General features: G+C 39.2%; 1 protein-coding gene across 2 annotated transcripts; it reads left to right on the top strand.

The window, feature by feature from the left end:
• Nucleotides 1–2,979: 2,979 nt before the first annotated feature.
• On the top strand, nucleotides 2,980–14,250 carry ATP6V1G3 (ATPase H+ transporting V1 subunit G3). Of its 2 annotated transcripts, XM_088060414.1 has the most exons (4): nucleotides 2,980–3,175; nucleotides 10,517–10,617; nucleotides 11,217–11,273; nucleotides 13,816–14,250. In XM_088060414.1, the coding sequence occupies exons 1-4, from the start codon at nucleotides 3,094–3,096 to the stop codon at nucleotides 13,987–13,989; spliced, it is 414 nt and encodes a 137-aa protein (XP_087916540.1). In that variant the 5' UTR covers nucleotides 2,980–3,093; the 3' UTR covers nucleotides 13,990–14,250. The 2 variants fall into 2 exon arrangements, with proteins under 2 accessions (XP_087916540.1, XP_005520963.1); XM_005520906.2 differs by lacking the exon at nucleotides 11,217–11,273 and having other exon boundaries at nucleotides 2,993–3,175.
• Nucleotides 14,251–14,368: the final 118 nt, after the last annotated feature.

The raw sequence follows: 14,368 nt of genomic DNA, 5'->3' as shown, positions 1-14,368 counted from the left end.
TAATCTGAATTACCTACAATGAATTCAGCCACTGGCCCTGGCCTTCCCACTGCAGAGATAAAACAGCAGCTGCACAGCCTGCATCTAAACTTGAAATGCCTGATTTAGAGTGTTTCTGCTGTTCAAGCTGTGGGTGAGCACGGAGAGCTCAGCTGGGTCTCTCATTCCTTGTAACACTCTTCAAGAGTTCTTGTTCAACAGCTTTGCTTTGAAGGGCTAAGAATGCCAGAACTCAGCCCATTTTTCCCTTTCCGTCAGTGGGGATAACCAGAAAAGGCTCAGGAAATTCTGGAGCCCAAGACAGATAGACAAAATGCTGAGAAGAAAAAGGAGACTTTTTAAAAAAACAAAACAAAAAAAATCCCCTTTTCTCTGCCCTCTTTCATTTTGGTAACACTTCTCCTGCCCCCATCATCAGTCAGCACATCAGCTTCTCTTTTCTAATTAAATGAGTGTGGAGCTGACTTGGAAAGAAAGCCAGGAACTACAACACAGAGAAGTTTCTTACTGGTTTCTGAGATGAAGTAGGAGCCTGTTTGGCCAGTCAGTGGCTTAACCTACTTCATTTTAATGAATTATCCATGAGGTGAGATACATAGAGGTGCCATGTCAGCATAGTCTGAGGTAATCACCAACATCATCAGAAAAGCTTTGAAATCAGTTCTAAGAGGCAGTACTTTGTGTGGAGTCTAACAAAATGTGTATAAGCACCAGCCAAAATAAATTATCATCTTTTCCCCTGCAGATGTGCACTAGTACCAGCCTGATGCCATGAGGGCCAGCATGGCATGCCACCCCACTGTATGGAAACCTGGACACAAGGAGAATTACAAATTTAATTTTTTTTAATTAAGAAAAATATTAGAAGTGTTAACTGTGACATGTGCAGATGAAATGATCTGCGTAAAGAATATATATATTTTTTTTCACAGTGAAAGAGCTTCATAATCTCTTGAAGATTGGATCTTTTTCCCATAAAAATTCATCATATAGAACCATTTTCTGTGAAATATTAATTAACAGATTGTAAATATCAAAATTCAAATCATTAGTGAGGCCAGAATTATATCATTATAGCATTGAGAACTGCTCTGAAAATTCAAAGGGTCTCAGGCATAATGCTTTCAGCCAAGTCCAGAAACTGAAACAGTTTAATTTGCTACTAGTTTTGTAACATTTCTCACAGCAGTAAGATTTGCTTGATAAGACCCTTTGCCTGGAATATATTTTTGATGTCTGAGACGAGTCTGACATTTCAACTTCCTATTTAATTTTTAAGTAACTTCTGCTTTAAAGTTCTGAGCCGAAGTTCCCTGCCCCAAGTAAACCAGATCTCTTCATTTTTTACTTTCATTTTCCACTTCTGCTTTTCTTTGCCAGTAATATCAGTAGTAGCTGAATCCCAGTGGCAAATGGCTTCCTAACCCTACAGTTTCCACATTTTCTGTAGAATTGATCATCACTTCTTCTGTGTCTGAATAAAATAAACTTCAAGGCTATGCATTAAAATCTAAAATCAGTACCATGTCTGCTGTCCTGCAGTTAGAGTGAACCTCTGGTTTCAGTGCTGGAGATGAGCAAGCATCTCACATGGCTTCTGCACGAAGAAATAAACTCAGTGATTGATACACTGTAAGAAAGGCAGAGCTTGAGTGAAATTTGACTTTGCAGTATCACAGAACAGAAAACCAAACAAATTCCTTTTCCAGGTGTCAGTCCTGCTGTTGTTTAGGGAACTGCCAAAAACATTAATAGGGCAAGAGGCTTCACCTTCCATCTTCTCTCAAACCTAAAGCTATTTGACAGGGAAGAAAAAAAAAAGACTTCATAGCAGTAGTACATGTCCTCATTAGGGCTAGGTAACAACCTAGCACAAAGGAAGGAGCATGACACAGCTGCCCAGGGAAGAAAACAAAGGGCCCTATAGTAAGAACCATTAACAGAGCGCATCAAAGATTTTTTATATAAATGCATTTTATTTGTAATATATGCAGAAATTGTATCACATGTATAAATATATAACTGTGTATATAAAATTGAAGCATGAAAAAATATTTATATCAGGAGGTGATCTCCAGTCCTGGCAGAGCTCCATCAAGAACCTGTAATAAATATATTTTACTTGTGCTGTGAGGTATTTTTTTACAAAAATTAATCTATTTTAATTATGCAACATGACATGTCCCTCTCCTATGCAATGGCTGAAGTACCTGTAAGAAGTGGGATTTTTTTGGTTTTTTTAAGGAGGATTCAAAATATGAACATGCTGCTGATTCATGCAGTAGCTGACAAACCACTCTTTCCTTCTGTAGGAATGGGATGTGCATTTACGGTTGTGCTCAGGCATTCATTTGCCTGTTGGGTGCATTATGACTTGAAAGTACAACCTAGCCCATTCATACCTTCCAAGAGTCTGGATCTTAGAGCTAATCCCACAGTTTCTCCCTCCATCTCATCTCCACTTACCTCCATCATGGTAGATTACAAGGCAGAGGATACCTCAATCACTATATGCTTTTTTAAACTTATTCCCCAATGAATTAATTCCTATTGAAATTTTAAAAAGTGAAAGCTCCAGTAAGTAATGTTAAGAAGCAACATTAAACAGAAGCTTACAAGCAGCTCTTGGTATTCAACCAAAATTAATTGTTGGCTGAACCTGATTCTTTACTTTGAGGGGAAGTTTTTTTAGAAGGAAATGCCAAGAAAATATTTTTCCCCTTAGTTCCTTGACAAGATTAACTGTATTCTGCTTCAGAAACAAGATCCTAAAAATGTAAAAATTCCCCATTAGAATACAAGCCGTTTAAAGTGCTCTTTTTTCTCCCCAATGTGTTAATCAGACACTTCAAGTTCTCTGTGACCCTGAGGAGAGCAGGACATTCCTTTCAGCCGTGCTGCTGTGTTTTTCTGAGTGCACTCCCAGGCCTGTGCGCCCAGCAGCAATCCAGGCACAGCCGGCTGCATTGGTACAATCTGGAAGGTTGTTGCAATAGTACACAGAACAAAAAACACAAGGAAGAGCCTGGCAGCAGTATAAAACTCCCTCTGAGCTCCAGTCTCCACAGAAGTTCACCGGCCCCAGCAATCAGCATGACCAGCCAGTCTCAGGGAATCCAGCAGCTTTTGCAGGCAGAAAAACGTGCCAAGGACAAACTGGAAGAAGCCAAAAAAAGTAAGTAGCTGGCCTGGTTTTACTGTACTTCTCAAGTGCAAGCCCTTCAGAATTACAGTAGCTCACAGAAAAAGATTATTTTAGCTGTATACATGCACTGGTGCTGTGCCTTGACTGCAGCCAGGTGCTTACTCAAACCTGAACATTCAGAGTTTGCTTAAAATCCAGTGTGCTTGTGTGTACGTGTACACGTGCCTAAATACATTAAAAAATATTTTCTTTGTTATATTCATCATGTCAGCTGCATTTTTTCTTCCTTTTTCTTAATGCTGATAACGTCATTACTGCCTTGCTATTTAAGTTAAAGTCCTACATGCCTTTGGCTGCCAGCGCTGGAGGACCAGACTCCAAACTCTTTATTTCTCTTTATAGGACTTGCTAAAATTTTTCAGTGTTCCTCCTTACTTGCAAAATCCAGTAACTTGTCTCCTAATTGAAGCTGAGCTTCAAAAAATTCTATGAGAACTAAGGGGAGACTTCAGCACCCTAATAGTAATCAAAGTCACAGTAAAACCATGAGCACTCTCAGGTACTGTAATAGATCATTCACAGAAGTTTTATTACATGGTACAAGTTATTATTCTCCTGAGTGCAGGTACAACCACATGAGTCATTGACCTGCACCAGCAGTAAAATATTAATACTGTTTTCTGGAGTGATCTTGCTTTAGAAACCGGCAGCAGAATGCAAAGAAAATGCATGACAATGATGTCATGTGGAGCGAGAGTGTGATTAAAGGAATATATTTTATTTTCCAGGGAGGAATGGAAACTAAACAGAATAATTTGTGTAGTTTCCATATCCCTTCTATACATGAATCAGCATTGTTGTGTGTTCATTAATTTTTAGTGTGATGTATCAATTTGTACAGCAGCACACAAAAATAAGTAGAAAGGCAAGTCCCCTCCCTAAGCACCCAGCCACTGCCTGTGCCTTGCAGATACAATAGAGATTAAACAAGTCCTCTCACCTTCATAAAACAGAACTATCTCAGGCAGAAACCTGAAAGCAAAGGATAGTTAAGTAGTGTTTTGACCTCTTACACACCCAAATTGGGAGCTCTGGGAAGGATGTTTTCTCCCTTCTCACTGCTCCCTCAAAGCGAGAGCACACGACCTGGAACAGCACAGCCTCAGTGGAGGGAGGAGGAGCTTGGCCTGAACAGACTGCAGAATGAGGTCTTTAACTATCATAGCTTGAAGTGGATTACCCTTTACTTTTGGGTTTAGGGTTTGGTTTTTTTGTTGCTTCAATTTCCTTTTTGTTTGTTTTTAAAACCAGAAGAGTAGTTTTAGCTTTTTCTCTAAGTCAGTTAAAAAGGAAGCTTCTTAAATTAAGGAACTCCAAAAATGAAAAGCATCATTAGAACATAAAAGTGATGACCAAAGATGAATGTTTTGCAGAATCCAGATACAGTTATGGATGCTACTCTACTCTGCAAAAGACACACTCCCTTTTCCATCACCTCAGCCTCACTTGGAGTGCTTGTGATAAGAACAGGATTTCTTACAGATGAAGTACCTTCAGACCCCTCTGAGTCAGAAACTTGAATTAAACCACTACCAGTGTTTACCTCAACACTAAAACACTAGTAGGAGTTATTAACCAGCTACAGAAAAATAGCCATTAAGAATTTTGCTATCAGTAAAATTATTTGGAGTAAAAATATGTCATCACTATGGCTTTCTTTTCTATTACTTTTAAGACCATAATTTTCTTGCATTTATAAAAATCATTAAAGAAAACGAGAATTTCAATACACAAATAAACATAAGAAAACAACCCAGTGACTGTGAGGGAGGAACAGGCTGCCTAGAGGCTGGGGAATCTCCATTCTCAGAGACATTCAAAACCCACTAGATATGGCCCCAATCAAGCTGCCCTTGCTTCCATCCAGGAGTGTATACTATAGACTCCTTCCAGCCTCAGCAGTTCAGTGTGATTCCATGAAAAACCTCAAGAATTTCCAAAATTAGCAGATCAAGGGCAAACAATTTAAATAAATCCACCCTGGATTTTGTGCTAAGCCAAGCATTGTAAGTTATCTACCAGAACAATTATACCTAGACAACCATTATATTCAGCATTGCAAGAAATTTGCAGTGAAGCTACAAAACAAAATTAAGAATGTCCGTGTTGTCCCTAATTTAAGTATTTTTCATAGCACTGTCACTACAGCACCTTAGATAACTATACCAGCATAACTTAAATACTGTGGGACAAGGGCAAAAGGGATTCTTTTGGAGGCAAATCTGGCTAGCCTAAATTGGAATTACTTCAGCAGTCTCTTCCCCACATTGATTCTGCAGTTAGATCAAAAGAAAGGATTGGAGATTTTGTCTCTGAGCATAAAAGCAAAACTAAAAGGAAATACATGAAATGCAGCAGATCTGTGCAGTGCAGTTGACCTGTGCACACACAGCTGGGTGAGACACGGAAGGACACGCTGCTTCACCCCAGAATGGCCAGCTCAGATCCAGCCAGCACCAGCTGGGATCAGCAGCTGCTGCTCAGGGCCTGTCCTCTGCAGGACTGTGCTGCCAGGGAAAGCACTGAACCCCTCCAGCCATGCCAGGCTGCCCCAGCCCTGTGACATCCTTTGTCACCCCAAGCAGACACTGCACAACACCTCTGCACCGACGGGTCTGGCTGCTGGGCTGACACTGGGACATCGGCTGGCAGCTTCTGCGTGGGACGCACCAGGGAAAAGCATTTGAAAGGAAATGTGAATAGCAAAAGCACCCTGATGCAAAGCCTTCAGTGTTTACACTTGATACCCACATAACCAATCAAAATGTTGTGTGAACACACATAATATTGTATATAAATAGTTAATGGGCCTAGGTTTTGCTGACGTATTTGCAGTTGTTGGTAATGCAAAAGCCACTTGAAATAACTGAAAAAATTAGCAAATAAAATTATATTGATACATGCAAAACAAAGCAAAAATATAGTGCTAAAGCTCCTCTATACATGCTTCTTAATTCTTGCCCTTTTTCCTGGCGTGATATCATTAGCAGATATCATTTATACCTGAAAAATTATTAATATTTTAAATAATTATTTTAATTAACATAAGCAAGGCTGAAATTATTAAATTGATTAAACACAAGCCAAACCAGTCTGCAATCCTTTGGCCTTTTGAACATGGTGCTGCTTTATCTATCATTTTTACTTTAAGCACAATTTAGATCCCAGCAATAACTGAGCATTGTCAGCACCAAGACATCAACTCCTGAAAATCCTTTTGGGTAAAACAAGGCAAACAAATGTGTCGTAAACACTAAGCTTAGCAAAACTTGTTCTCCTATAGATTTTTATATCTACCCTTGAATTCCTCATGCCTAATAAAAAGAAAACTCAGATGAAAGATTATAGAAAATCAGATTAAAACCAAATGTTAATCAAAATAAGATATTGTAAACAGAATTATATCCATGGTGCTCTCTTGGATAATATCCAAGACATATTTTAACTACTGAGAAAGCTATGCATAATGCTCTGCTGCCTCTATTCTATTTTATTAAAATTACAACATAGTTTTCTCAGAATGCACATCTCCAAATCCCATTTTCCAGACAATTTAGCAAAGACAACTGAAATTCTATTTTAAGGAAATATGATTAATTTTTGGCAACTTCTTCAAAATACTTGATTTTTATGCAGAAATTCAGCTAGAAGCCTAGATGATATGTTTGAAAACAAAACTCCAATTTTAGCATTGCAGTATTTGGAACATGAGATAACTTAGTGTTTGAATAAATTAGACTGCAACATTTTTGCCTCCTACTGTCTTTCTTGCAAGATCTATAAAAACTCCAACAACCTAAAAGACACCAGTTCTTTTGGATCTAACCAGAGCAAGGTGTTTCATCAACATCACAGAAATACCTAGAAAGAAGAGTACAGCCTTTCTCCATGCTAATAACACCTTCCCATGTTGGGCAAGAAAATCCTATACAGTGCTGACTGGTCACAGCATGTTTTTTAACATTTTGACAATTTAACCCTATGCCTAAAAATTTATAGGCTGTGGACAAGGAAACCAGGCATATAGCACAGCTGCTTTGCTGCTCCCTCTCTTCAAGGATCATAGGAGGGACAGAAGACCAGCAGCAGTCCTGGCCCCCACAGCATGACTTTTGTGGCAAAAATCTCTTCAAACCTGGGGCTTGCTGTACCTCACCTCTATGATCCTGAGGAAATGTCATAGGGCCAGGCTGGTTTTCCCATCCCTCTGCACTTCTTGCCCTCTTTTTGCATGATCTTGGCTGAATTTCAGTTCTCTGCCACCCGTCAGTGTGTAAGGGTTGATTTCAGCTTGGCTGTGCTCTGCAGAGAACTCAACCCAGCAGATCAGTAAGGCTTTGAAAAGGCAGCCCTGTATTGCACAACTATGGTAGCAGACAAGTGGTTAACAACAGACTGATTAATTAATTTTGGTTTGTCTCTAGTGGAACAGCAGGTTAAGCTCTAGTTTCTGCTTAACTTAATCAGGTGCAGCATATGCACCATCACATATGTTGGCAGTTGCCGATTCTGTCCACAACGTTGTTGAACTAGCAGTAATTTACTCACAGATTTTCCACTTAATTAAATAGGAAGCAGCAGGTTCCTGCTGTGCCAATCCTAAAGGCATCTTGGAAAAATTAAATGGCTGCCACCCTACAGTGACACCCTATGTATTGTGATTACTCCAGAGCACTGTCAAGAGCTGACACAAATATATATATATATATATACATGCACTCTTTGGTTCCCTATCTACATTGTCTACATTGTCAGAGTCAACTGAACTGTTGTTTAATAGTTAATCTCTTTCTATTTTGTGCATTTTAAATGGATATATTTATCTATCTAGTGGCCAAATATGCAACATATTTACTACAGATGGCCCCCCAGATGGAATTTGAAATTAAAATCCCACTGATTTTGAAATAATTTAATTTGCTAGAGAGATCCAGTTCCTCAGCTGGTGAAATTGGCAAAGCTTCTTTGTAGTCACTCCCTCCAACTGCCAGCTCCAGAGAATCACCCCCCGGCTCCACTCCTACAGAGTGGAAGCTCTACAAAAGGCTGATCAGCTCCAAATTTGGAGAGGAGAATAAGGGAAACTTCAAAATACAGACCTAAACCTGGTTCAAAATTTTGTTGTCCAGACTTACGTCAGGCTCTCACACAGATCTGTCAGTTCACTCATCCTGGTCCAGATGCTTCATACAGTGAGTGGCAGAAGCTGGGGGAAAGCAGCCTTCTTCAAGCAAATACAAACTCTGGAAAAGTACCCACTAAGTTTTAAACAGCCTTTCTCCCCTTTATATATAAGCACAGTGGCTTGATGGGAGAAGGAGTCTGAGAAATGTAACTTCTCACACAATGGGAAATTGTGCACGTCCTGCACTGATGGACTGGGAGTCAGTAAAGCTATCTAGTGCCTCAGTAGGTTTCTCTTTCCTGTAAAAAGCCTGTATGCATGCTACCTCCAAGGTTCCACAATAAGCACACACATAAAAGCCAAGAGTCCAGGAATCAAGACTTTAAAGGTAATTCCCATTTCATGCATCTCTCTGCTTCTACTCACCCTTCTGCAGATAATTTTGGAAGGAGCCATCAACTGGAGAAGTAATTTCCTGCTGAATCAGGTATTTCATCCAGGCTTTAGAAGAATCCTAGATGTAACAGAACAGTCTTTCTCCCAAGCTTCAGCTTCCTCATTAGGCCATGCTCAGTGGAAGCAAGTTGGTACATGACACACCTCATACAGCTTCAGACACCCAGCTTAGGTTTTAACCAAACCAGTGTAACAGCTTGGACAAATATCAGAAATATTTACGCTCGTCTTCCTAGCCTAGGCAGAGAATGTTTCCTAGGATTTCAGGAAAGGAGAAAAGGTATCTTTTGTCTTCTGTGCTTGAATTAAGAAGCCTAAAAAAAAAAAAACAAAACCAAAAACAAATGTTCTTAATGCTCAGAGGTGTTAAATAGGTTGTTACAGTAAGTAAATAAATCAATGTGCCACATGAGATCAAGATGGCTCTTTCAGTTGCCTAGGCTGCCACTCTCTCATTCTTGTGATATCCTAATTTAAGCAACTAATCAGCTTTTCAGCTACTAAAGATATTTTCATGATAAGAAAAGGGAGCAAGCTTATTCCCCCAGCTCAGCAGAAAGAGACCCCAAAAATCAGCATCAGCCCAGGTGTCTCAAGTATATCAACATTCCATGCAAGAGGTTTACAGTTAGAAAATTACTTTTTCTTCACAAGGTAGTGTAGCAGAATCCTGAGGAGATCCATGCAACTTTATCAACTTTATAAATGACAGAGAAGCCCATAGGGGTTTTATGACACGCTCATCAGCTCATTCATGTAAAAACTTAAATATCACATTTCCATCAAGCCATTTACTCTTATTCTTTACTTGACAACCTTACTAGATCCACAAAGTAAGTACCTTATGCCCAGTCCTGCAATGACTTACATGCTCTTGATTTGACAAGCCCATACTGTTTTACCTAAAACAAACTATTCAGAGCAAACAAAATTAGGTGTGTAAGCAAGTCTGGTGAGGAGGAAGACTCTAGTTTCCACTACACCCTAAAACATCTCCTTACAGATCACCTTCTTGTTTAAAATGAAATGCAAAAAACAATAATTTTTAATCCCTTCCTTGGTTTCAGTGAACCGGCAAAAAATACCATTGACCTCCTTCTCTTAATCACTCACCTCTGCATTTAACAAAGGTTAGTAGAAAAAGGAGGGGAAGGACATAGCCTGAAAGTTGCAATTCACTTTGGTAGTGGTTAAGACATCTTGCATTATTTTGGATATCTGCCAGCTCTAAGCAGAATCCAGTTGGTGTGGGATGAAGGGATTCTGGCAACCAATCAATACAGGAAATTTTACAGAATAACGTCTTTTCCCATCCATGACAACTAAAATCTGTTATCTGGCTGCTACTATTGCTGATGAAGAAAAGATAGATATTTATTTAAACACCAAGCTGTGATTAGAAAAAAAGTGCATTTGTGTTGTGGGAAGACATCTACTTGCAAAAAGACTTCCGTTGTCAGCAAACCAAGAAGCCCTTCATTTGATGTGTGCTTCTGCACAGGAAGTTGGTCTCAGAAGAGGGGTACTTGCATGACTGGCTAGCAGTCAAAAAGTATTCTAAGTAAATCACTTCATCTCTTCTGACTGTTCTTGTGCAAATAAATCCGATGGACAAGACTTTCAGCAGTCAGTGTTCCACTATGCCAGCTAAAATATCTCTGACTTGGAGAGATTCATCTTTGGGGATTCAGGGATGGTATGAAATAAATGCCTCTTTCTTCTCCCTCTAGGAAAGGGTAAAAGGCTGAAGCAGGCCAAGGAAGAAGCCACAGCCGAGATAGACCACTACAGACTACAAAGGGAGAAGGAATTTAGAAACAAGGAAACAAACGTAAGTAAGAAACCTGCATATGTTCTTTTGTTATATCAAACTGCTCAATGGTAAAACAAATTGCTTCCAAGAGTATTACATGGAGACTCCTGCAAACCAGTGTGATCATACTGATCACAGGGATGTCATCTACAGTGTCTATATGCTTCATTTGTACTTTTTCACAGGCTTTGAATGCATTTATAGAAGAAATTGTGGGCATTCACCACTAAAATGGTCCAGATTCCATATTTGGTTCATGCTTACGCTTTGAAGATTCCCCTTAAGAAAAAATACTTTTGGGTCTTTTTTCTATAACCACAGACAGACCTAGTTCCTTTCCTGAAACTAGAGGATTCAGTAAGGTGGATGTCTCAGTAAAAGCAAAAGTTTAAAATGTTTCTTTCCATTTCTGTTCCACTCTAGCTTTCATTACATATAAGCCTGCATCCTTTAGCAACTGAAATCACCAAAACTTTGGAGTTTTTCACTGTTTCTATAGTAAAAGTGGTCTGACTTGATATTTTCATATCTGAATAAAGCCGTTTTATACATTTATGGCATCTTGCATTTTTCTCTAGTATTTCCATGAAATTCACAAACCATTCTCTTTTTACCAGGTGACCTTCCTCCTACATTTTTGGTCTTGTTTTTCCCCCAGCTTCTATCGTGGAAAGGCAAGGAAAGTACTTGTGGAAAAACGGACACTGGGGGGGAAAAAACAAAAACAAAAACAACCCCAAAAAGGTCAAACAAAGTCAGTTTTACAAACCTGTCATTTCAGTCACACTTCACATAAAACATTTTCCAGCAGGGATCACTAAGCCATAGTAACTCCTATGCACACAAAGTCTCTATCATACCCTGCCAACCTCCAGACACACTATCACACAGGCAGGCCACGTAGAAATGTTACAAATGTACAAATTCAGTTGTTTACTGACACCAAAATAAAGTAAAAACACTTCTAAAATTTGTTCACATTTTCAGTCAAGCCAGGCATTTTGTTCTAGGTCTTGATAGCAGAAAAGTAAAGATGTTGTGTCATCACAGCCAAATTAAAGCTGCAGGGAAAGGCCACTATTTGTCGACTGAATGTTTCACACGAGCAGGACAGAGCACATATTGCCCCTGGAATGACAGCATATTGTACAAAATCACTGCAGTCCTCCTCCACATTCCCTGACCCCATTATGTCCAACATTCATCTTCCCAGATAAATGCCAACATTATTAACCTGTGTCTGGGAGGCAGTCAGGAGCTCCAGCAAAGTCAGTGCAGAGGGAGCTCTGATGCCCAGTCCAGTTTACTTTCTTGGGTATTTGGACACAAGTATTTCTAATTTTCTGTCACAGCCTCCTTTAATGCCATTCTTCCTCTTACTTTGTGTTACTTGTATCCAAACAGGAGCAAATTTTCTCATACTATGAGATGGTTCATATCCATCCAGAATTAACAACAGCAACAGAAAAATAACGATTGAGGTTAGAATGACAATATGCAAAATCTCTTTTCAAAATATGCAAAATTTTTTGCCTGGATCTCAAACCAATTTTGCTAGAATTCATAGGGTTTTCACTCAGCGTCTGAGGCCGCCTAACTGGACATGTGCAGCCTAGTTCTGAATTTTGTGACTTCTGAGCCAATGTAATATTTTAGCAGCTTTGAAATTAGAGTAGCATAAAACCTGTTTGGGAAAAATAAGGGACAGACCTTCAGGGTCAGCAGAAATCATAAATTAAACAGAGCATTGCCTGCATTCTACAAGAAAAAGGTCCTCAAATTCAGAAGCAGAGAAAGAGAGGGAAAATACATAGAAGAATAAGAATTTACTATCTCAAATTACAATAGTAGCATAAGCTGAGAAAGCAGGTCAGCAGAGGCTCTTCTTAAAATTATAATACATTTCTTGAGGCTTTTCAAAAGTATTAATAGCTGGATATCATGGAACCATCTGGGATCTCTAGAAAGTTACTTTCCCCAGTGGAAAAATTCAGTTCCATAAATCTGCTCTAAGTTGTACAAACCTTTTCCACACGCAACCCTTGCAACTAAAAGTTAAAATAAAATGTCAGCTAAACATAGTTAGAGAAAACTATAATCTTTTCCCAATATTTATTATTATGTGTACAGCCTACATTACTTCCAAATTGAAAAATGGTTTACATGTGGATTATGGACAAATGTCTTACTGTGTTGCCAGGTAATGATAAATGGAACAGGGAAGGTGGCTTATGCAGGTGGCTTATGCAAAAGATGTTTTTCCTTCTTTTAAGGACTAAGTTGGGCTGAAACCACATGGAAAATAGAGTTAATGACCCCTCCCTTGTTTCTGGTCATGCTCTAGGTACCCCACTAATATATCACAGGTTAGCTCCACCCAGTAGTCCACCCCAGAGAACCGTGGCAGGAACAAGAACAATGTGTTACTTAATCCTTTCTTATTCTGCCAGCATGCAGAAATGTCTTCTTCTCTCCACATGGAATTCTTTAGCTGGAAACCAATCTTTCTGCTGGTATCTGAAGGACTTTTCCATAAGGGAAGAATTCAAGGGATGTTGGGGCAGTGGGGGAGGAGGGAGCAAAGTTACAGATTTGGAACGTGTGCATCTGTTTATAACATAACCTTGCTAAAATGTTCAGTGAGTCTAGAGTCAATTAAATTCTAAGCGAATGTCCTGATATTAACTGTGCCAGAAGCTGTCTGGTATTTTGCCAGATAAGAAAATGTAATATTAAAAGACCTTGTCTAAGGCCTGTTGAGGGTTATACATCACTAACTGCTGAAGACATTTCAAGCACTCTGAAACAGTAATTATGCATTTTCAGGAAGGTTTTTCCATGTTTGGTCCTTAGCTGCAGTCACAGGCATTCTCAGTGAGGCCAAACGAAGGCACACGGTGATAGAGCTTAGCTGACTAGTCATTAAAATAGAAAACAAATTAAAATTAGCCATATAAAAGACAAAACATACACGATGTTTTTCCCATAGAGGGCTGGGAAACTTTCGTTACATAGGGAGATTCCCATTGCTAATGAGCATATGAGAGTTGCCTTTAATCCTGTTTTTATGCATACAGTTGAACTCAGATCAAACCCTCACTGTTCAGAAGCTCTGTCATGTGTTTGTGTTATGCTTGTGCTACATGATGAAGAAAAGTACAATAAACATGGTCCTATATAGCCTCTCATTTTGCTCAGAGGTCTTCTGCTTTTCAGGTAATGGGGTCCCAAGGTAACCTCTCTGCCAAAATAGAAGAGCAAACCACAGAAGCCATCCGAAACCTCACAAGCAGCTACCACAGGAACATGGAGAGTATGATGAAAAAGCTCCTGAGCACAATATGTGACATCAGCCCTGAAATTCACCCAAACTTCAGACCTGCTGTTTAAGATTCATTGATGTGCTGTGTTTGTGAAAAGTTGCCTTCTTTCTTGATAAGCATTAGTACTTCCTCATGTATTGTTTCTGTATGTGTGAGAAAAAAAGAGCACTGAAGCCAAAAGCACACAATTCCACACAGGCTTTTGATGTGACAGGAATTATATAGGGTTTAACAAGCACTTGTTGGAATATTGTTTCCTGCAGCTAAGCCCCTGTCATTTAGATAGGGGCAAGTCAACAACAGCAGAATAAATGATTGTTTGACACCAGCAGGTTTTCAGTGGGAGTCTTTGTTCCTTTTGTCATATAAAATGTTCTGTACTTGGATGTTATGTTGCATAAAGTCTGTTTATCCCAATCTTTACAGTACTTAAGTCACATGAAATA

This window comes from Pseudopodoces humilis, chromosome 10 (assembly GCF_049639895.1).
Source record: "Pseudopodoces humilis isolate 2021_Gansu_Grassland_sample_001 chromosome 10, ASM4963989v1, whole genome shotgun sequence".
Taxonomy (NCBI): domain Eukaryota; kingdom Metazoa; phylum Chordata; class Aves; order Passeriformes; family Paridae; genus Pseudopodoces; species Pseudopodoces humilis.
This window is presented reverse-complemented; position numbering and strand designations above follow the sequence as displayed.